This window comes from Euphorbia lathyris, chromosome 2 (genome assembly GCF_963576675.1).
Source record: "Euphorbia lathyris chromosome 2, ddEupLath1.1, whole genome shotgun sequence".
Lineage (NCBI taxonomy): Eukaryota > Viridiplantae > Streptophyta > Magnoliopsida > Malpighiales > Euphorbiaceae > Euphorbia > Euphorbia lathyris.
Genome location: NC_088911.1, coordinates 128,657,054 through 128,681,825, shown reverse-complemented (window position 1 = coordinate 128,681,825; position 24,772 = coordinate 128,657,054). Strand labels below are relative to the sequence as shown.

Sequence of the window (24,772 nt, the reverse complement as noted above, 5' to 3'; positions counted from 1 at the left end):
TACACCTGAAAAGCAGCCTTTTACAAAAGCAGATTGGAAAATCATCTTTTTTCAACAGCAAACAGCAAATAGCAACAGCAAATAGCAAATCGTAACAACAAACAACAAACAGCAACATCAAACAGTAGGTAAAACAAACGGGCCCAAAATGTTTCTTTCTCAATGCTATAAATAGATTATTGAGCTAGTTTGACATTATTGTGGCTAAAAGAGCTTGTTGTAGGGAAAAATAAGATGAGAAAAATGTGATAAGTGTTTAGTAAATACATGATAAATATTGAAAGTTAAGGCTATTTTTAAAAGTAAATCGAAAGTTAGAGCTATTTTTGTTTGGACATTTTTTAATATCAATTTTCCGTGGAAACTACTTTTTCCAAAAGCTATAAATTGTAGTTTTTTTTTCTACAAACAACTTTTCTAGATTCCCAACGGTTAAGGAAAACAATTTTTTTTTTTATTTACCAACGCTATTTTTTACTAGAAAAATTGAGAAAGCTGCTTTTAAGGTCTTATGCATCACAAATAATACACTGTACTTATTAATTGCTGACATTTATACATATTTTATTCTAAATACCAATCAACTCTTATGAATTGGTATACATCGCTCTTTTAATTGGTCAAATGTATTGTTCTCGGTGTATAAGAGAAAGACTTAGAAAAAGATGAATATTATATTTAAATTTTTTAAAAATAATTATCATTTATTTCAAATAAATAAATAAATAAAATGAAAAATCTAAATTGTTAATATATTTTCTTAATTAATCCTAAAATATGAAATGAATATCAAGCATTTGACGAGTGCAGGGAATAACGGAAGGCCTCCGTCCCACAGGCACACAGCCTCTATTCTACCCTTCCTAAACCCTGATCAGTTTCTCGACTACTCGATTGCAGCCTCTCTCCGCCGAGTTCAATCATCAACCGGAATCCACCGTTTCTCCTCTGACTCGGCTGACTCAGAGCTATGCAATTCTTCTCGAAAGCTCGTCGACTCGCTAGGGTGTTGAAGCCTCAGGTTCTCATCAACTCAGCCGCAGATCGCCAATTGCTCTCCTCTGATTTCCAATTCGTTGTCGCTCCTCAATCTCTTCATCAATGGCAAAATCACCAATCGTTTTCTTTCTATGCAGTGTCTGGTAGTCCCTTTTCTCTGCTTCCTACTTGAACATTTGTGTGGTTCTTAAAGTGCTCGGAGAAAATTCTAGGATAATAGGAAATAAAATGTGAAATGCTTGTTAATTAAGCTAATTAGAATGAGTAAATTGTGATTCTCTTTTTATTTTTTCAGTATGTTATTGTGGATAGTCATGAATTATGATACTGAATTTCTCATGTATTATTTTCAGGCAATGATTTGCAGATGGTACGTCACCCAATTTACTTAAGAACTGGAAATGCATCATTTTGTACTGAAGCAAATACTGTCGAGAGTACTCCTACAGGTTCTTGATTTATTCTGTGGATATGTTCCCCCTCGGTTGTTAAGGTCTTACTTGCTGATGAATGCTTTTGTCTTGTGGAATGCAGAGGCTGTGAAAGAGCTTTATGATAAGATTCTTGATTCTGTGAATGTTAAACGCACAATGTCTCCAAATGCTTGGTTGTGGTCGTTGATTAGTAATTGCAAAAACCATGAAGATATTAAGCTTCTATTTGATACTTTGCAGAATCTCCGGAGATTTGTTAGTGCCCGATTCCATAGCTTTTTGTCATTCTTGTGTTTTCCCCTAGTATTTGGTTACTCATTATGAATGAGTTGAAAATATTGATGCTTGGAATTTCATGATGTCTTTTACCTTGCAGCGTCTGTCAAATCTTCGTATACATTCCGATTTTAATAGCCATCTTTGTCGTGAAGTTTCAAAAGCATGTGCTCGAGTTGGCGCCATTGACTTCGGTTTGCACCTTTCATCATAAGAACACATTTATTTTCATTCTTCCTTATTTAAACTTTTGAGTTGGCTTGTGCTTGTTTTATGTGCATCCACAGTACCATGTGGCAAAATTGTTACTGCGTATGTTTTGGATTTTTGCACCTTGATTTTAAAAAAGTAATATGAGGTGTGCAATTACTTGAACATCCATTTTACTATAATTGCAGGAAAAAAGCTCTTGTGGAAGCATAATATTTATGGATTGACTCCTGATATTGTATCTGTCAACCAGTTGCTGGTATAAAGCATTTGTCTTTTCAATTAGGGTGATAGATTTTCTTGTGCTTTGTTTATTCTACTTAATCGTATTAAGTGCTTGCTATGACTGCACTGCAGGCATATGCTAAGGAACACAATGATTTAAAGTTAATGGTCGAAGTAATGAAACTTGTGAAGAAGAATGACATTTCATTAGCACCTAGTGTCGCAGATAATGTTTTAAGGTACAGTAATCTAAATTCGCGAGAGCTTTTGTTCTTGTGCATTACTTTGTTAAATTATTTCTGTTGCTGGACTTTCTAAGGTTTGGATTCATGTTGGAATTCTTATAATCCAATTCTTTTGGATTTTAAATATCAAGGTGGTTTGGTCCTGGTTTCAGTTTGCAAAGTTGGTGTTTAATTGGATTCTGAAATGACTTTGTTTTGAAGTTTTTTTTAATCCAGTACCTTTATGTGTCATCATTAATTTGAAACTTCGGTTTTGTTTGGTTGAACACATTGCTAAATTCTTAATCCTTTTGAAGTCCTATGTTCTTCTATTTGTTTGACTCAAAGTTTTCCACTAAGTTCTTTTATTTTGCAAATAATTTAGGTTTTGGTTGGCTAAAATTGTTGACTGATAATTGTGTTGCTTTACAATCACTCAGAGTATGAGTATGGTTCTAATACTTGCAGTATTTGTTACAATGCTGGAAACTGGCCATTAATGTTGAAGTATTCAAAGAATTTTGTGAAGGGTGGAGTAAAACTACGAAAATCTGCATTTGACATGTGGATGGATTTTTCCATCAAAAGAGGTGCCTTTGCGTTCTCAATTCTCGCTTCTTAATTAATTGCTTTCAAGTTAATGGTACATAACATACAAATTATTATTATGGTCAACGTTCGCTGGTATGCCAGATTATGATGTTTATATATATAACGAAATTTTTATCACCCAGCTGTTCTTGTTACTCAATAAGGTGGGGGATAGGTTGTGTATGTGCTCCTATGCTAATTAACGCTATTTATATTAAATTATAATAATAAAAGTTCCTAGAGAATCTCTTCCTTGAACCTAGTGAAATTTTGCTGATTGATGAGTTTTAATTGCAGAAACAAATATGCTGTGCAGAGGTTCATTTTCGATTATTTTCACAATAACTCGTTGCAGAGTCATTTGTATGTTTTATGCAATAACTTATCATGTTGTAGGATTAGTCACTTACATGAATAGTTTAAATTTTTTTGAAGATAATTCTGTTATGCCGGGATGAAATTGTTTCTTTTTGTCATAAAGCATCTGATATTTCTCCCTGGCAGGAGATACTGAATCACTATGGCGAGTTGAGAAGTTGAGGTCTGAGTTATGGGAGCAGCACACTCTTGTTAGTGGGTTTTCATGTGCTAAGGTATTCAATCTTTAGTCATCTAGTTACATTTCAAGTTTGTATGGCGATTAGTCTGACATGTAATCGTTTTCTTAGAATTTTCAACTGTTTAAACGAGACTAATTTTTCAGGGTCTAATACTAGAACATAAGCCTGAGGATGCAGCTGCTGTTATTCAAGTCCTCGATCAGGTGCCAATTGTTTATATTGTTTCTACTGGTAAAGCTTGGTTGTGTAAGATGTTTTTTCCCCTTAGAGAAAGAACAAGGAAAACATAAAAAAAGAAGAAGCAAGAGTAGGCAGTTACAGAGAGCCAAGTTTTCTAGATTTAACATAATATAATTTAAAATCACCCAGCAATATAAAAGAAATTGATTTTTGAACATATTTGTCTCTTAAACTTACTGAAGTTTAAACAACATCCTGCTTGTATTAGGAAAAATCAACCATTGAAAGCCGTCAAACCACAGACAACAAATATTCACTTCTGGTTTATTGTTCAAACATGTTGTTTTGCTATTACACTGTACTGCTGAGTTAACTGATGTTACTCTTTGGACGCAGAGTTTACCTGATACCAAGAAGCCAGGAATTGTGGTTGAACTTCAGAAGCTAGTCGGTGAGTGGCCTTTGGATGTAGTGAAGCACCAGCCAGAGGATAAAAGAAAGGTACAATGTTTGCCAACCATTTTAGGCGCTTGATTTGAAAATCTGGTCAAACAGAGTAATATCTAGTAGGATAAATATAAACAGTTTCTTCTAAATGATTGAATAGGAATTAGCCGCGGCTTTAAAATCGGACATACCAGCAATGGTTACTGGTCTAATACAGATGGGCATCGAGGCGAATGTAAATTTAGAAGACTTAACCAGCAAAGAACTTACCAGCTGAACTGTTAAAAACAGGGAGCATGGCATTTGAACTTCTTGTTGCTCTGTTGGATCAAGCGAATATAAAAACACTTTTGTGCTAATCTGTTTTTGTGAGAAGCAACTCAATAATCACCAGAAGCCTGTGATGGAGCCCTTGTAACAGAGATACAGTGATCACTTTTTTTTTTTTTTTGTATTGGCCAGTTTTCTCTCTATTCGTTCATACTTCGTGCTGTGTTTTCTGAAGCCGGAAATAGATAGGAACGAGAACTGATGTTTAGGTTTGATCCAGAGATTTTGATACAGCAACTGTAGGCATGTATGAGTCTCAACTCTCAAGGGTAGAATTGTGCCTTCCGTTTCTTGTCATAAGAAGGTTTACTTACTCAACTCTCCCATTTGAAGGCAGCATGAAATCACTAAATTTGCGCAAATTCTATCATAATATATTATTTTCATTTCTTGTTTTAAAGTAAAGCAGTTGTACTGTCTTTGATGAATGATTGATGAACATCAGATGTTATATATATGTGGTTTTGTGCATTTGCAAAGACCTTTATGGTTTAAAAGTTTGTAAGCTCGGTTTTGAAGTTTCCTTCATTTGGAAAGACAATCTTTTTCACTAAAATGGTTAGTAAACAATGAGAATTCCAATCATTCTTTTACTTTAAACTGATTGTATTAACAGAGTGCTGAAAAACTGCTAAATTTTTGTTTCGAATGTTAGTCGCTTTAGTTTCAGACAGTTTTAGTGAAAATGTTTGTTTTTGTAAATAGAGGAAACTTCGTATTTGCCTTTATATACGTTTAAATCTCAGAGACTTTAAACCACAGGGACATCTTAAAAACGCATAAAACTACAAGATTTATTTTCGTCCTGTGTCCTTAAATTTATAATTGTAATTATGAATAATTTAGATGATGAATCTTGTAAGCATGCAATTTGAGTTAGTTCTCAACACTGATAGGCAATTATGAATTTTTTTCCACTCTTAATTTCTTGATCTTACAATTAAACTATTTAATGACAATTTAAGGACTAGTGACCATTTGAATTTTCTCTGGTAGACTTTTTGGTTCGGATTGAGAAATAATGGTGAAATAATTGTTTATGGTTATTTTAGAAGAAAAATCAATAAATTAATATCTACTGTTTATTAATGATAAACTATAAATAACAACAGTTGAATAAAATAAAACTTGTAGTGTTTGTTCTAAAGAAAACATAAACATGTAATACAACTTTAGAATTTAAGAAAGAACTTTAATTGTAATTGAGAATGAGAATGAAATTAAAGTGATTTGTTACTGTGGAGCCTTAGAGCAGAAAGCAAAACAAGCAAGAAAAAAACAATAGAACCAAGCAAAGAGATGACAAGAGAAGCAGCAACTTGGTGGCAGAATTTCCCAAAAACATTACAAACTTTGTTCCATCTAACATGAGAATTTCCTTGATATCCCATTAATCCAATGGCTGCGGCTGCTCCATTACTGCTAAATAGAAGTGCCACCATTAATAGATCAAGCATTGTTATAATTATTGCCATATTTTTCTTCCCAGCAATTGATATCACTAGAGATATTGCTGCATATGCACTTGCTATTGCATTTGTTACCACAAAAAACCTGTTCACATTTGCTAAAAATGTCAGTTGTTACTCTCAGAAAAATCAGCTAATATTATTATCATTTAATAATTTAATAACACTCTTCGTATTCATTTCTTATTGAATTTTTTATTACTAATATTATTATATTGATCAATAGCGAGATATGAAATAAAGAGATGAAAGACACCCATTGTTCCATAACAAGAAGGCTAATTGATTTAGTTTGAGGAGGAACTAAGAAGCTATTAGAGTGAGTTTTTCCACAAACTTTTTAAAATTTAACTTAAAAGCTCAACAAATGAAACTCTTCTAAGGGTCCGTTTGGTTTGCCTTGGGAAAAACTGTCACTGCTTTTGTAAAAAGCTACTTATCTCTATAAAAGGCAAACATGAGGTGTCTAAATAAACGCCTAAAACTCTCCCCGGAGGAAAAAAAATGAGTAACCAAACACCCATAAGTTTTTCTGCTTTTCCCTCTTCATGTTATACCCTAAATGCATAAACTGTTTAAGTGTTTGGTTAGCATTGAGAAACAAATGGAAATAATTATTTAGGAAGAAAAATCAGTTAACATCAACTAGGAACAACAACACACAACTAAACAAGTAAAAGCCAACCTGAACCAAGGTAGGTTTGACTCCGCTCGAGCATCGACAGAGTCGGGCTCGTCACGAACTCGAACTTAAAAGTTTTAGGCTCAACTAGAGCTCAAGAGGACCAAAAATTGGCTCCACTAGAGAAAAGCTCGCGAACGGCTCAATTCAAATGTATTCAAATTTACTTATTTTTAACCTTTTGTGATTTAATCTCTAACTTTCTAATAAAAGAAACTCTAAATTAAACTTTATAAAACAAATTTGAATGATACAATTATAAAATAAAAGAATCAATGAAATAGATATAATAACTAAAAATTAATTAAGCCAGTCATGAACTTTCGAATCAAACTTAAAGAAACTCAGACTAAACTTATTAATATTCGAGCCAATCCTGAACTCGAGATGAACTGAATTCGAATAGTTTGCGAACTATCAGAATAAAATTCATCTTCATCAATAACTTTAGAGGATACAGGCATCAAACCGACATTCCAAAAGCAAACGACAAAAAGAAAAAGTAAGAAAAAGAGTGAGACAACTTACATAAAGGCAGAGAGATAATGAGACTTAGCCACAACAGGAACATACAAAGGAGGAAGAGATTCCACAAGTTTGATAGGAACAACCTTAGTTTGCTTATTAACACCAAGTGTTATTGCTGCTGTCAATGTTAAAACCATCCCCAGAACTCTCAAACTCATAAAACCCAACTTACTTCCTCTTCCACTTCCTCCTTCCATTTCTGATTTCCTTTCTACCCCACCAAAACTCCCCTTTGTTTGGCTATCCATTTATTAACCCACTTCAGTTTGAGATGAGAGGATTGGAAGAAAGGGTTATTAGTTAGCTGCCTTAAATAATTAATGACATACACTACTTTGTCATGCAAAGGATATGGGGGTTGGGGGGTGTTAAATAACATCCTTGCCCCCTCGAAATTCCCGTACTTTTTTTATAGCTCCTGAACTTGAAAACCGGATATAAAAGTATCTGGATTTTGACCTTTATTAATGTAAAATCTTTTAACTTTTGATCACTTTAACAACGGGTAACCCTTTAATAACATGTGAACTAATATCAGTATACAGTGACAGATCCAAGATTCATTAACAGATCTATTTGTGGTGGCCTATCATGATTTATGAGTGCTAAATTGAGATTTTTTTAAGTGTGTTTACATAAACAAATTGAAGCTCCGCACCCCATTTTTATAAAAAAAATTAGTGTTTTCTGGCAACTAGTGGGTGCTCAAACCATCCTGTCCTTATCGGTACACGTGTCTCCTTCCTACGCAACCAGGAACATTTGGAGCAATTGGAGTCATCAAGCAGAAATTTCGTTTTTATATTAATCTCTGACACTAACTAAGTAGGAATATCCTCTTCCTCTGACACGTGGACCGATGGGAGGGTCTTCGAGTCCGACTAAGACTATATCCCGCTGGATTCGTCTAGAATCAATGTAACCCACTTGCCTAAATTACATCTAGTTGTCTTCTGAGGGATCTAAGGACAACGAATTTTATAAATACGTATAGAAATCTCATAATTAAGATACATACACATATTCTCTGTAATTAAACTTAATTGCTTAGTACTCCGTCTTGTTCTATGCAAACTTTGACATTGGAGTAGGTTCGCCTGTTAATGGCTTTATCATGACCATCTTTCTGTCTTATCTCAGACACCGGAAATATCCTATCTATCCCACACAAACTCCTGTGAAAAGGAAAGTTGAGGGGCTAATATATATTGATTTGAAGTTTGAGGGGGCTATATGAAAAAACAAATGTGAAAGAAAAGGTGTAGATGGGGCCATAATAGCATTGATGATGCAGAAGAAGTTAGGCAAGTGTGAATAATATTGTTGGGAGATAAGAGAGAAAGGTGCAGAATTCCAAGGGGAGAGAGTATTTTGCACAAGAAAGCAATTCTTTACTTGCCATTTTCCAACGCCATGTCCCTTTTTTTTTTTGTCACCTCACCTCAACTGATCTTATACGACTCTTTTTCTGATTTTTTTATATGAATAAATGGAACGGGAATCCTCGATAAGGGTCTTCATAGAACCGGGATGAGGATAATTTTGTTCCAATGGCGAGGATGGGAAAGGTATCCCCATGGTATTCTTTGTGATAATTGCTTTTTTTATGATTTAAGTACATTTTTAATTAGATAATTGATTGTTTTTAATTTTTTGTTTTTTTTCGTGGTTTGGAAAATTTGAGAATGATTGTTAATTTTTAGTATTATTGACTGTTGTTCCTTAAATGTTTTAAACTTCATTGATTTTTTTAAACATAAACTGTGATTACCTGCGGAAAACTTGGAATAAAGAATAAAGAATAAGTTTTTGGAACATCAAACGGACAACAGAGATCTTATAGGGACGTGGATGAGAATACATTTTTATCCGTTTAACTCGCGGGGACGTGGATGTGAGAATCCTCGACTAGTCAGGGTATGAGAATAGGAAATGCATTCTCCCCTGCTCTGCCCGGTCCCGTTTACATCCCTAGACGCCACATGGGGCGAGCGATTATTGTATGAACAGATTAGACTTGAGGGTGTGCAGGAAGTGCGACACTATGATTTTTTTTTTTTTTTTTTTTGTGATATTGATAGTTAAAATTCATTTTAAGAGTAAAAAAAAAATTTAACTATTAGAGACAAAAAAAAATGTTACGAAGATATTGAGTTATTTAAATAATTTGGCTGTTCTAAATGCATTTATTTCTTATGAGATATTTTTTACTATACCGTTTACTGTTGAATTTGTAGAAATGATATTTTTCTAAATTAAAGTTACTTAAATCATACTTAACGTTTAATTATGTCACAACAAAGATTAACTGGACTAGCTTAATTATCTATTGAACATTATTTGTTTGAAAATATTGATTATAAGAGTCTAATAGTTGATTTGCTTAAAAATTATAAGAAATACTATTTTTACTTTATTTTCTAAAAGTAAATTTTAAAATATTGTATTTTTCATTTTATTAGTTGAGCACTTTATTTATGTTTAGTGTAGAATACTCAAATTTCAAAACCGACCTGTGTATAGATACTTCTCTTTAGTATCATTTTTAGATTTCGTGTCTGTATGCATTTCAGTTTTTATTTCCATTTGAAGATTATATTATAAAGACTATGTTTTAAAAATAACATTTTCCAATATACGCGTAATATAGGGGTGAGAATTCCTATAGGACGGAGATAGTACTCTTTGTTTTTATATCTATTTTGATATCAAAAGTAAAATGTATCCCATCTATCCTCATCGTTTCGGATCACAGTGGGAAACGAGTATTTTTATCCCATTGCACCCTTATAACTTATATGTAGTGGCAAATATAAAAGGTAGGGGGCAGCTACCCCTCTGGCCAACCGGTCTTTATTGGCAAGTTAGGTCAATTTCAGAAATAATTCATTAGAATGTCTTCTCTGTTATTAATCTTGTCATATACACTTTACATGCACATTATTTTATCACTAATTAGTAACAGATCATATAAACATATACAAAGACGTGGAAAAAAAATTAAAAAAATATATTGTGTTTTGTACGAGTTGGACAAAAAAAATCTAAGGAATTTAAAATTATTAATTTCTATCTATAATTAGATTAGATTGTGAATTTTATATTTTTAGAAATCAATCGATATACAATTGATACAGAATAAGAAATAAAATATATGTGTACTATTTTTTTTTTAAAAAGTTGGGCGTAATGCACTTACATTAAACAAAGAAAAATTATATTAAAGACAAAGGAAAACCCCTAACCATATGAAGCTCTTGAGTTGTCTCCGCCGCTGCCGTGGGAGTCTAGGTCTTTGCCTGTTGTGGAAGTTTTTGTCGTCTGCCCTGTGTTTCGTCTTTCTTTCTTGATTGGAAGTCTCTCTGGTCGGCGTGGAGGAAATCTTACCCTTCCGGTTTCGACGAAGAGGAGCGAGCTGTGAGGAGTACAAAGGAGTTTCGACTCCGGGACTGAGTCAGGGGGAATTCAGATTTCTTGCGGAACTTGCCGCGCAGCTCTCCGATATTTAGGAGAGGCTCTGGTTTGCTCTGTTTTTTCCTTTTTTGGTTGCGGGAATTGCTGGTTCAGGGGATCAGCGCTGTTCTCTTGGTTTATTTGCTGAAATGGAAGCAAGAGGAGGGAGAGGACAAGATGAGGAAGAGGAGGGAGTGGGGATAGAGTTGGGGCTGGTTGCTCCGACAGTCGAGGTTTCGAGAGTAAGCCTATGCTTAGTGGGACGGTTTGTCTCCGATAAGGTGATCAATTTCCCAGCCATGAAGATTAGACTGGCGAATCTGTGGAGACCGGGGCGAGGGGTGACAATCCAAGAAATAGGTATGAATCTCTACACCTTTGAATTCTTTCATGTGATTGATCGGGATAGAATGCTAGGGGGAGGTCCATGGAGTTTCGATAATTATAATTTGGTTACAAATTACCTTGAACAAGCAGCAAATTTTGAAAACATCAATCTGGATGGATATATGGGTTCAAGTGTTTGATTTGCCGATTAGGGCCATGTCTGAGAATGTAGGGAAACTGCTAGGGGATTTTTTAGGGCTGTTTAGGGAATATGATATTAACAATAGCAGGGGTATGTATAGATCCTATATGAGGATCAGGGTAGCAATTGATGTGAACAAACCCTTGAAGAGGTTTAAAAAAATCCATAGAGCACAGGGAGATTGGCAATTTGTGAACTTCAAGTATGAGAGGCTAGGGGTCTTTTGCTATCTATGTGGATTACTGGGGCACGCTGATCGGTTCTTTCCCACCTCTTTGAGCAAGGGGGCAGATATTAGTAGAGAATGGGGAGAGTGGCTGAAGGCGCCGGTCCAAAGGGGAGGGGATCAGGGCGGTTTGAGATGGTTGAGGGAACCAGGCCAAGGAGGAGTGGGGGAGAGAGACTTGCCTAGGGCGATGGGAGGGATGAAGTTGAATGCTCGTCTGAATCTTCATCCAGTTCACCAGCAAGCTACGAGAATGGTGTTTAGAGGGGGCTCATCTGGGAGTAATATGACAGAGGGAGAAACAGACAGGTCTGGAAGTAGGGATAAAGAAAATGAGGGCATTGATATTCAGGATGGCAGGAAGAGGAGAAGGGAGGAAGAAATGAGAGGGGGAGAGGACGATATGTTGGATGATATTAGCAATGAGGGCCAACAGGGCCAACCTATCAGACCAAGGACAGACAAGGTGAGTTCTACTTCGCTTTCAGATAAAGAACACACGTTATTTTCAGACACGGCGGGACCTGGTAACCAGGCCCACCAAGGACCATGAGTTGCATTAGCTGGAACTGTCGGGGGCTGGGAAACACTTGGACAGTTCGCGCTTTGGGGGAGTTAGTCCGGACTAACAAACCTGATTTAGTTTTCCTGATAGAGACACTTTCTGATGAGACAAGAGTTCGTGGGTTAGGCAAAAAGCTTAACTACAAGGTGTTTTGGTAGTAAATGTGAGAGGTACGAGTGGGGGTCTCGCTGTTTTATGGAAAGAAGGGTTAGATGTGGAAGTACAAGGCTACTCTGATCATCACATTGATCTCACTGTTAACAACAAGTCGAAGGGTCTGTGGAGATTTGTGGGGTTTTACGGGTTTGCAGAGAGGAGCCGTCAACGGGAGTCATGAGAGCTCTTAAAAAATATGGCGGGATTGGCAACACTACCATAGATTATAATTGGGGACTTCAATTGTATTCTTAGTTCGGAGGAGAAGGAGGGTGGCATCGTTTATCCACCGACTCTTAGTAGGGACTTTGCAAAAGCTATCGAGGATAGCGGGTTGACTGAGATCAGGATGGAGGGAAGTAGGTTTACGTGGGAGAGGGGAAGAGGTACGGACGGGTGGGTGAGGGAAAAGTTGGATCGTGGGTTTGCAAATGAGAGATGGTTCCTGTTGTTTCCAAACCACAATCTTAGGAACATGGTCTCATCCTATTCGGATCGCCTTCCGCTTATTCTGAAGTGGGAGGGCAGAGAGGAGAGGAGAAGAGGGGGTGGTTTCCGTTTTGAGCAAGCATGGGTAAAGGAACCAGGGTTTAGAGAGGTGGTGGAAGAAAGTTGGTCTATGCTAGGCTGGACTGGTCTATTCGGTAAGCTAGAGGTTTGCGCTGGGCCATGAATAGATGGGGAATGGACTATAGGAGAAGGTTTACAACTAGGAAGGAGGGACTTGTTAAATAGTTACAGTTTCTCAGGGATAAGAGGGGTCGGTAGAATGAACTTCTGTATTTAAGTGTGCAACGCCGGCTTAATCTGGTGCTTGAGCAGGAAGAACAGTACTGGAAGCAGAGGGCTAAAGTGTTTTGGCTCAAAGAGGGAGATCTGAACACCCGTTTCTTCCATTCATGTGTTAAAGCTCGGAGAAAGCAAAATATGATTTCTGGTCTTCAAGGAGAAAATGGTGAGTGGATCAATGAACCAGTATTGCTCAGAGATCATATCAGTGAGTACTTTAAGCAACTTTTCTCTCCTTCTTTGTTTTCTCAGAATGATTCGGTTAATAATCTTGATAGAGTAGTAACCTCTGAGATGAACCATGATTTAATTGCTCCTTTTATGATTGAGGAATTCAAAACTGCTGTCTTTTCTATGCATGCTGATAAATCACCTGGCCCAGATGGCCTGAGCCCAGGTTTCTATCAGCAGTTTTGGGAGATGATGGGGGAGGACATTTTTAGGGCTAGTGTAGGATGGCTGGAGAGATTAGAGTTCCCTACTAGCCTAAACAAAACAACAATTATTCTGATTCCAAAAATTGAGAGCCCTTTGACAATCAAGGATTTTAGGCCTATATCCCTGTGTAATGTTTTGTACAAAATCATTGCAAAGGTGCTAGCAAATAGACTCAAAACTATCTTGCCAGAAATTGTGCATGAAAGCGAATCTGCTTTTGTGCCTCGAAGGTCTATAATTGACAATGTGCAAATTGCTTTTGAGACTATACACTATATGCACAGGAACAATAGAGGGAAGGAAGGAGTGGTACCCCTCAAGATTGATATAAGCAAAGCCTATGATAGGGTTGATTGTGGATTTTTAAAGGTTGTGCTGTGCCGAGTGGGGTTTCACGAAAAATGGGTTAATTGGATTATGCTCTGCATCACTTCAGTCAATTATAATGTGTTGATTAATCAGATCCCTGAAGGTCCAATTACTCTGGGCAAGGGTCTATGACAGGGTGACCCTCTGTCCCCCTATTTGTTTATATTATGTGCAGAAGTGCTATCAAAACTAATTGTGAGAGCTGAGGCTGAGAATAAGATACATGGTTATAGAATTTGCAGAGATGCCCCATCCATCACTCACCTATTTTTTTTTTTTTTGCAGATGATAGCTTCTTGTTTTTTGGGGCCAGCACTGAGCAGGCACAGATGGTTGTGGAGATTCTGCAGGAATATGAATTGGCGTCAGGCCAGGCTATAAATCTGAACAAATCTGGAATCTTCTTTAGTAAGAACGTGCAGGGCAGTTTGCGAGAGTCTATCAGTGCAGTCCTAAATGTTACACAACCATTGGATACAGGGCGGTATTTGGGATTGCCTTCACTAATTGGGAGATCAAAACGCAATATTTTCCTTTTCCTAATTGATAGACTGAGGAAGAGATTTGGTAGTTGGGGATTTCGATTCCTATCTAGTGCAGGGAAGGAGGTTCTATTGAAATCAGTGGCACATGCACTACCAACCTTTTGCATGAGTACCTTTCTGATTCCCAAATCAATCTATGAAGAACTACAACGAATGATGAATTCGTTCTGGTGGGGGCATAAAGGAGGGAGGGAGACGCAATATGCACTGGTTTGATTGGTCTACCTTGTGTAGGGGAAAGGACCAATGTGGTATGGGGTTCAGAGATCTCCATCTATTTAATCTGTCACTTTTGGGAAAGCAAGGATGGAAGCTGATTACAAATCCAAATACCCTGGTTAGTCGAATGTTCAAGGCCAAATATTTTGCTACTAACACTTTCTTATCCTCCAAATTAGGTAACAATCCTAGCTTTGTTTGGAGGAGTATTTGGGGCTCCATTGATTTTCTTAAACTATGGATAAGGTGGAGAGTGGGGAATGGTATGTCAGTAAGGGTCTGGGGAGATCCATGGGTCCTATCACTACAGAGCTTTACCATCAATTCATTCTGTATTATAGGTATAGAGGATTTAAAGGTATCAGACTTGTTGATGGAGGGGACCATGGAATGGGATACTGAAAAAATATATGGATGCCTCAGTGAGGAGGAAGCGGATCAGGTTTGTGCTATCACCCTTTTAATTCGGGAGGTGGGAGACATGTTGATATGGAACCATACGAAGGATGGGAGATATTCCTCAAAGTCTGGGTATAGAGCTGTTGAACAGAATATAAATGAGAGTGTACCAGATGCGGGATGGGGGCAGATATGGGAACTAGGAATACCACCTAAGTGGAAGGCTTTCTTTTGGAGGTTGTGCTCAGGGTGCCTACCAACAAGAGCAAACTTGGCTAGAAGGCATGTGTTGGTTCCACCAGAATGTGTCAATTGTGGGGAGGCAGAGGAAACATGTCAACATTTATTATCACATTGTTCTTTTGCAGGTGAGTGTTGGAGGGAAGCGGGAGTATGTCAACCAGAAGGAGATTTTTATACAACTTTGCAATGGTTACTGTCGGACGGTTCCAGAGGAGGAATGGAGAAGCTTGAGAAGAGAGTGCTGGTCCTTAGCACGATTTGGAGACAGAGGAATAACCAGCTATGGAACGAAACTGCTGTCACGGCAGCGGAATGCATTAGACAAAGCAAGTTGTATCTGGCTGAGTGGAGAACAGCGGGCAGAACCAGCACCTCGGTCCCGGCCGCGGCTCAAGCCACCGAAACTCGACAACGTGAAGGGCGGGCGGAGAATAGGAGCAGTGGACCTGATGATCCTGACAGAAGCAGAATTGGTGACCTGGGGACACGAGGCGAACCAAATGATGATGGCGGGGAGTCGACAGACTGTAATGACCCTAAGCTAAATAATATTTGTATATATCATTCTCACTATATAGGTATTGGATTGATAGTATTTTCGGTTTTGTCAAAAAAAAAAAATATATATATATATTTGTTTCATAGTAGCTATTAATGAATTATAGGATTATAATTATTTTAATTATACAATTATAACTATATTTTAAATCCCTAAATTTAAGTTATTATCCCTTGCCTTTGAAAACCTAGCCTCCTTCTAAAAGAAAACAATTTCTCCAATATTCCTTGAAGAGCCGCCGTCAATCCATTTTTTTGCTGTCGAAATCAAAATCTGTCTTGATCTATTCTACCTACTACTGTTCATCAATCGTTTGAGTAAGTTCATCATTCTTAAATCAATATTTTACTCTTCAATTTCGTATGCTATGATGGATAAAGTGGTTGGCAAATTGCTTTTCTCCAAATCACCTCTCCACATTGAAAAACAGAGACAATTATTTATGATTGTAATCCAATTTTTTTTTCCTTGTCTTGTCCTTGCTATCATGATTCCATATAATTTATTATATTATATATTTGAGGGTATGAATTTTTGGGGATTTCATCTTATTTTACAATCTCTGTAACCTCCAACATGGTTTGACAATTTATATAAATTAATGGAAGCAAATTTGTCTTTTCTATACAAGGTTTCTAGGTCAATTCAAAAGAGTTTCATTTCAAACTTATTTTGGGTTTTAAATTGAGAGGTGGGTGTTGCGGATTATCAAATTTTGAATTTTTTTTTCATATTATTAGTGCTAGTTTAGGAGTATCTTATTTTTTCGAATGTTAGCAGTAGCTAATATTAGTCGACTTTTTCTTAATTAGTTGATTCTTTATAGTTTAATTAATTCTCCCCTAATGTGTTAATTGTCCCCGATAGTTTAGATATGATTAAGATTAGTTTGCTCATTCTCCATTGTTATTGAACCAATAGGAAATTTTGATATTCACCCCGTCGATTGAGAGACGAGCTGTCGGGATTTGACATCAGCTTAAGTTCCAGGTGAGTGGTAATTATAGTACATGATCCTATTTGATTGAAATATTAGACTGAAAAACTGTTTATAAAAAATTAGCGTTTGACTGTATATTTTCGTTCCTAAAAACGTATAGCTTAAACCTTATGTTTACTAAATATTCTTAGTATTAGAGCGTATATTCTGGGAACAAGCCTTTATATTGATTTGTTTTATTATCAGGTACAATGAATTTATTAAAATCTGGTTTGATATGATTTGTAGTTTCTGATACGCGATTTATCGCAGTTATTACATTTGTTTTAGAAATCTGATATTTCGTTCAATCAGTTATGATTTTCTGATTTATATATGTATACTATATGTTTTCAAACTGGTACAAGTGCTCAGTATATCTGTATCTGTTATCTGGCCTCTCACCGATCTTCATAACATTAGGTCCTTGCATTTATCTTTGAGTCAGGTTGTCAGTTGTCAGTTTGTCGTCAGTTGTGTCAGCATTAGAATCATGCATAAGATCGGTGAAGGCGATTATCTGTATCTGTTGTTGGTAGCGCTTACCATTTATCTGGCCCTGGTGGTGTGCAGTATCACCACTCTGTTACACTGTACCATGTGTTTTAAAGCTTTTGTCTTATATTCTGATTATACTAATATTTGATATTTGAAAGGTTTCAGTGTTATGTTTGACAATTGATTGTCAGCATTTTGGAATTGATTATCTTATATTGCCCCTTTAGTTTAACTGATTTTGAAATACTATATTTTGAACTATATTTGTCATAATTTAAAAGTATCAGCTTGCCTGCCTGTTCCCTTTCTGTTGTGTGCTATAGCTACTGCTCACTGACGTTTTCGCTCGTATAGACGAAAATCTCATACCACGTTGAATCTTTTTTTTTTCAGATTAAGGTCCCTGTTCGTGAGGTAACCCTTGGATTGATGTTGAAGGAGACTGATTAAGAATTTAGCTTTATTTTATTCTTTAGAGAACTTTGATTATTGAGGTTTAGACTTGCACATTTGATTCCTTTAAGGTTTATTGATGTAATTGAGATGAGTTTGATATTCTGCTAATAAATTTTGGAATTTTCATTTGTTCAGAATTAAGGCTAGCATAGATTAAAGTTAGTTTAATTTATGCGCCGGTCATGGCCTGGGTTGGGTCGTGACAAAGGTGGTATCAGAGACAGGTTTAGGTTCTTATAGACTTACGGTATAGGATTCACATGTTCTGTTCGTATTCCTTATCTTACATATCTATCTGGGTCTTCCTATTTACTCATTTTCAGTACCTCGTTGCTAAAGTGTCTAATTTTGCTGCATGGATAGGTAATCATGCCTCCTAAAGGAAGAAAAAGAGGCAAGAATACGGTTAATGTTAGTACTAGGAGTAGGGTGACTGTTGAGAATTCATCCCAGCTTGATGGGGGAGCTTCACACCCTATTGGAGGAGCAGCTCCAGCATCTGAACCAATATTCCAACCAGCTGGAGGGTCATCTCAGACCACTCGTACAGCTTCAGCCTCTCAGCCTGCTCAAATATCTAACACTGATTTGGCTGCTAGATTGCAAGGGGTCTTTCAAGCAGTTGAAAGACTAACAAATATGGTAGGGGAAAACAGACAACCAAGAACTACAGGATCTGCTATACCTAATGATAGAGCTCAATTACAGGATCTCAGTGACTTCTTGAGGTTACAACCCCCAAAGTTTTCGGGTGAGGATTCTGTAACAGATCCTATGGATTCTCTGGGTGCTATGGACAGATGTTATGAGGTCTTGGGATGCACCAGTGCTAGGATGGTATTATTAGCAGGGAATCAGTTACAAGGAGTGGCACGTAGTTGGTATCTTTCCAAGAGAGGGAATGGACTTGATAACGCTTTCCTTTGGCCACAGTTCCATGATTCTTTCTTAGAGAGGTTCCTTCCTCGTAGTGTTAAGGAAGCTAAAGCTTTAGAGTTTGAAGTGCTGAAACAGGGTGGTATGACTGTGAGTGAATATGAAATGAAATTCACTCGACTTGCTCGTTTTGGTGAGCATCTTATTCCAACTGAGGAGAGGAAGGCAAGGAGGTTTGAAAGGGGACTTCGGGACAGACTGTTAGATCGAATTGCTCCTCTACGATTGTCTAGCTTTGAGGAGGTGGTGGATCGATCCAGGCAGATGGAGATGTTTGATGATCAGCGTAGGGCTCGTGATCAGAACAAACGTGCTCGATATGACAACCAGAGTGGTCAACATAGTAGGGGAAGTAACTATTCAGTATCTCATGGGTCCCATTCCTTACCTGGTCAAGGGGGGCAATACTCCAGGAATAATCAGAGATATGGTCAGAGAGCTCAGTCCACTGGTACTCAGAATAGTCAAAGTTCCTCTAGATCAACATTCCCTACCTGCCAGCTTTGCGGTAAATTCCATGGTAACTCTCCGTGCCATCGAGCAACTGGGGCTTGTTTTGGTTGTGGTCAGGTGGGACATAAAAGAAAGGATTGCCCAAGCAGTAACACAACACCAACTGTGGGGCAGGATACAGTTTCTACTCCTTTTATCGGTACTCAGCCATCTTCTCAGTATGGTGGTAGAGGCCAGAGTTCAGGAGGTCGAGGTCAGGGTGGTCGAGGTCCCAATTCAGCTCCTAATCATGCAACAGCAGGTCGAGGACAGTCTAGAGCTTTTGCTCTGACACAGCAGGATGCTCAGGCATCTAATGCAGTGGTGACAGGTACCATTTCTGTATGTTCATTTGATGCTAGAGTTTGATTGATCCTGGTGCTACACATTCCTTTGTTTCTCCTTGTTTTTCTATCCTACTATGTTAGATTGTCCTTTATCTGTGGCAACACCTATAGGAGATGTCCTTGACATAAACCTAGCTTTTAAGAATTGCTTAGTAAAAGTAGGGGAAAGGGAACTCTTAGCTGATCTTGTATTACTTGAAATGTTAGATTTTGATGTGCTTTTGGGAATGGATTGGTTAGCCTCATATCATGCCTCTTTAAACTGTTATAGCAAGTTAGTAACCTTTAAAATTCCTGGGGAGATAGAATTTCAATTTCAAGGAGATCGCAACATGGCTCCTCATAGCCTTATTTCTGCTATTGCTGTAAGAAGATTGTTGTATAAGAACTGTGAAGGGTTTCTAGCTTATGTTATGGATACTCAAACAAAGGGTGTTGATTTGGAGAATGTTGATGTGGTGAATGAGTTTGCTGATGTTTTTCCTGAAGATTTGGCAGGTTTGCCACCTGAAAGAGTAATCGATTTCTGCGTTGACTTAGCACCCGAAACAAGACCCATATCTATGCCTCCTTACCGAATGGCTCCTGTTGAACTAAAGGAGTTGAAGGAACAACTACAAGACTTGCTTGACAAAGGGTTCATCCGCCCTAGTGTCTCTCCTTGGGGTGCTCCTGTGTTGTTTGTGAAGAAGAAGGATGGATCAATGAGATTGTGCATTGATTATCGACAGTTGAACAAGGTCACAATACGTAACAAATCCCTCTTCCTCGAATTGATGATCTATTTGATCAACTCCAGGGTGCAAAGTACTTTTCTAAGATCGATCTGAGGTCCGGTTATCATCAGTTGAGAGTTAAAAATGTTGACATACCTAAGACAGCTTTCAGGACTAGGTATGGTCACTATGAATTTCTGGTGATGCCTTTTGGTCTCACTAATGCTCCTGCAGCTTTTATGGATCTAATGAATAGGGTGTTTAAGCCCTTCCTTGATCGTTTTGTGATAGTGTTCATAGATGACATTCTGGTGTATTCTAAAAGTAAAGAAGAACATGAGCAGCATCTGAGGCTTGTTCTTCAGACCCTAAGAGAGAACCAGTTGTATGCCAAGTTCTCGAAATGTGAATTCTGGTTGGATAGTGTCGCATTCTTAGGGCACGTAGTATCCAAAGATGGGGTGAGTGTTGATCAGAAGAAGGTTGATGCTGTTCTTCATTGGCCAAGGCCTAGTTCAGTGTCGGAGATTCGAAGTTTCCTTGGGTTAGCGGGTTACTATCGACGTTTTGTGCAAGACTTTTCTCGAATAGCTTCTCCTTTAACCAAGTTAACCCAGAAGAATGTGAAGTTTCAGTAGTCAGAAGCATGTGAGAAAAGTTTTGAAGAATTGAAAGTTCGGTTGACTTCAGCACCAGTGTTAGCCCTTCCATCTGGATCAGGGGGCTACACAGTATTTTGTGATGCTTTAAGGGTTGGTCTGGGTTGTGTATTGATGCAACATGGTCATGTGATTGCGTATGCTTCTCGCCAATTAAAGCAACATGAACAGAATTATCCAACTCATGATTTGGAAATGGCAGCAGTGATCTTTGCCCTGAAGATATGGAGACATTACTTGTATGGGGAAACATGTGAGATTTTCACTAACCATAAAAGTCTCAAATACATCTTTAATCAACGTGATTTGAATTTGAGGCAGAGAAGATGGGTGGAGTTTCTCAAGGATTATGACTGCACTATTCAGTACCATCCAGGGAAAGCAAACGTTGTAGCAGATGTTAGACGTCATAGAGTCCCAGTCTCTATTGTGTCAGATCGTGGCACTCAATTCACTTCTCGATTCTGGAAGAAATTTCAAGAAGCACTTGGTACAAAACTTCAGTTTAGCACCGCTTTTCATCCTCAGACCGACGGACAGTCAGAGAGGACTATTCAGACTTTAGAGGATATGCTTCGAGCTTGTATTTTTGATTTTGGCCAAAATTGGGATCATCATCTGCCTTTGGTAGAGTTTGCTTATAACAACAGCTATCAAGCTAGCATTGAGATGGCACCTTATGAAGCCTTGTATGGTCGTAAGTGTCGGTCGCCGATTTGTTGGGATGAGGTTGGAGAAAGAAGACTCACTAGACCTGAGTTGATACAGTTGACTTCAGATAAAGTTCGTGTTATCCGTGATAGACTCTTAACAGCTCAGAGTAGGCAAAAGAGTTATGTTGATCCGAGGCGCAAGAATGTAGAATTTCATATCGGTGATCATGTGTTTCTGAAGGTCTCTCCGATGAAAGGAATCATGCGGTTTGGCAAGAAAGGAAAACTGAGTCCGCGTTATGTTGGTCCGTTTGAGATTCTTGAAAGGATTGGTGCAGTTGCATATCGGTTAGCCCTTCCACCTGATTTCTCTAAAGTTCATCCGGTATTCCATATATCGATGCTTAGGAAATACATTCCTGATGCTTCTCATATTTTGCAACCACAAGATATACAAGTTAGAGATGACCTGTCCTATGAGGAGCAACCCATAAGGATATTAGACAGTCAAGTTCGAAAGCTGCGTTCAAAAGAAATTCCTTTAGTTAAAGTCCTTTGGCAAAACCACTCTAATAGTGAAGCCACTTGGGAGATGGAATCTGAGATGCGAGTTAGATACCCTCATTTGTTTAATGCTTAAGGTTAGTGTCCTTATAATTTAAATTTGGGGACCAAATTTCCTTTAGGGGGGAAGAATGTAATGACCCTAAGCTAAATAATATTTGTATATATCATTCTCACTATATAGGTATTGGATTGATAGTATTTTCGGTTTTGTCAAAATATATATATATATATATTTGTTTCATAGTAGCTATTAATGAATTATAGGATTATAATTATTTTAATTATACAATTATAACTATATTTTAAATCCCTAAATTTAAGTTATTATCCCTTGCCTTTGAAAACCTAGCCTCCTTCTAAAAGAAAACAATTTCTCCAATATTCCTTGAAGAGCCGCCGTCAATCCATTTTTTTGCTGTCAAAATCAAAATCTGTCTTGATCTATTCTACCTACTACTGTTCATCAATCGTTTGAGTAAGTTCATCATTCTTAAATCAATATTTTACTCTTCAATTTCGTATGCTATGATGGATAAAGTGGTTGGCAAATTGCTTTTCCCCAAATCACCTCTCCACATTGAAAACAGAGACAATTATTTATGATTGTAATCCAATTTTTTTCCTTGTCTTGTCCTTGCTATCATGATTCCATATAATTTATTATATTATATATTTGAGGGTATGAATTTTTGGGGATTTCATCTTATTTTACAATCTCTGTAACCTCCAACATGGTTTGACAATTTATATAAATTAATGGAAGCAAATTTGTCTTTTCTATACAAGGTTTCTAGGTCAATTCAAAAGAGTTTCATTTCAAACTTATTTTGGGTTTTAAATTGAGAGGTGGGTGTTGCGGATTATCAAATTTTGAAATTTGTTTTCATATTATTAGTGCTAGTTTAGGAGTATCTTATTTTTTCGAATGTTAGCAGTAGCTAATATTAGTCGACTTTTTCTTAATTAGTTGATTCTTTATAGTTTAATTAATTCTCCCCTAATGTGTTAATTGTCCCCGATAGTTTAGATATGATTAAGATTAGTTTGCTCATTCTCCATTGTTATTGAACCAATAGGAAATTTTGATATTCACCCCGTCGATTGAGAGACGAGCTGTCGGGATTTGACATCAGCTTAAGTTCCAGGTGAGTGGTAATTATAGTACATGATCCTATTTGATTGAAATATTAGACTGAAAAACTGTTTATCAAAAATTAGCGTTTGACTGTATATTTTCGTTCCTAAAAACGTATAGCTTAAACCTTATGTTTACTAAATATTCTTAGTATTAGAGCGTATATTCTGGGAACAGGCCTTTATATTGATTTGTTTTATTATCAGGTACAATGAATTTATTAAAATCTGGTTTGATATGATTTGTAGTTTCTGATACGCGATTTATCGCAGTTATTACATTTGTTTTAGAAATCTGATATTTCGTTCAATCAGTTATGATTTTCTGATTTATATATGTATACTATATGTTTTCAAACTGGTACAAGTGCTCAGTATATCTGTATCTGTTATCTGGCCTCTCACCGATCTTCATAACATTAGGTCCTTGCATTTGTCTTTGAGTCAGGTTATCAGTTGTCAGTTTGTCGTCAGTTGTGTCAGCATTAGAATCATGCATAAGATCGGTGAAGGCGATTATCTGTTATCTGTATCTGTTGTTGGTAGCGCTTACCATTTATCTGGCCCTGGTGGTGTGCAGTATCACCACTCTGTTACACTGTACCATGTGTTTTAAAGCTTTTGTCTTATATTCTGATTATACTAATATTTGATATTTGAAAGGCTTCAGTGTTATGTTTGACAATTGATTGTCAGCATTTTGGAATTGATTATCTTATATTGCCCCTTTAGTTTAACTGATTTTGAAATACTATATTTTGAACTATATTTGTCATAATTTAAAAGTATCAGCTTGCCTGCCTGTTCCCTTTCTATTGTGTGCTATAGCTACTGCTCACTGAGGTTATAGACGAAAATCTCATACCACGTTGAATCTTTTTTCTTCAGATTAAGGTCCCTGTTCGTGAGGTAACCCTTGGATTGATGTTGAAGGAGACTGATTAAGAATTTAGCTTTATTTTATTCTTTAGAGAACTTTGATTATTGAGGTTTAGACTTGCACATTTGATTCCTTTAAGGTTTATTGATGTAATTGAGATGAGTTTGATATTCTGCTAATAAATTTTGGATTTTTCATTTTTTTAGAATTAAGGCTAGCATAGATTAAAGTTAGTTTAATTTATGCGCCGGTCATGGCCTGGGTTGGGTCGTGACACAGACGCTGCACGAAGATTGGAGTGGAGTCCAAGACCTGTTCGTACAACAGCGGACCAGCCTCTGTCTGCTCGATCAGGGGATCGCCAGTAATTACCGCCCACCGGATCATGCGACCAACAACCTGCAGATTTAAATGAAGGAGGGACGTCCGCGATACACCAACGACCAGCAGCTTTAGACCCGATAGCAAGTCCACTACACGATCGAACAACAGCAGAACAACGGCACCCAAAAAACAGATAGAGAAGACCCCGAACAGGGTCCATCAAATGCAACACGGACGGGGCTCTCTTCCGAAACCCGAACGTGGGGGGAACGTGCATTGTTACAAGAGACGATACAGGTAACTTTTCTGTGTTGCATGAGCCGGATCAGAACAGGCAATTTCATCCCGCGGATGATGGAGGCCCTCGCTGTGAGGGACTGTTTGATATGGGCTGTAGGAAGTCAACGAGAAAGAATTGAGATCGAATCGGACGCACAAACGGTAACAAAGGCTATAGCAAATTCTACAAATGATCTATCTGAATTT

At 37.3% G+C, this 24,772-nt stretch overlaps 2 protein-coding genes across 2 annotated transcripts; one reads left to right on the top strand and one right to left on the bottom strand.

Moving 5' to 3' along the window:
• Positions 1–796: 796 nt before the first annotated feature.
• Positions 797–4,994, top strand: LOC136219915 (uncharacterized). The gene is made up of 11 exons (XM_066007500.1): positions 797–1,142; positions 1,353–1,448; positions 1,534–1,688; positions 1,810–1,903; positions 2,108–2,178; positions 2,277–2,383; positions 2,837–2,958; positions 3,464–3,552; positions 3,663–3,722; positions 4,096–4,200; positions 4,307–4,994. The coding sequence occupies exons 1-11, from the start codon at positions 971–973 to the stop codon at positions 4,421–4,423; spliced, it is 1,188 nt and encodes a 395-aa protein (XP_065863572.1). The 5' UTR covers positions 797–970; the 3' UTR covers positions 4,424–4,994.
• Positions 4,995–5,540: 546 nt separating this feature from the next.
• LOC136219916 (CASP-like protein 1E1) lies at positions 5,541–7,479 on the bottom strand. Its single transcript, XM_066007501.1, has 2 exons — positions 7,156–7,479; positions 5,541–6,030 (listed from the first exon to the last, which is right to left on the bottom strand). The coding sequence occupies exons 1-2, from the start codon at positions 7,401–7,403 to the stop codon at positions 5,697–5,699; spliced, it is 582 nt and encodes a 193-aa protein (XP_065863573.1). The 5' UTR covers positions 7,404–7,479; the 3' UTR covers positions 5,541–5,696.
• Between the last annotated feature and the right edge of the window lie 17,293 nt (positions 7,480–24,772).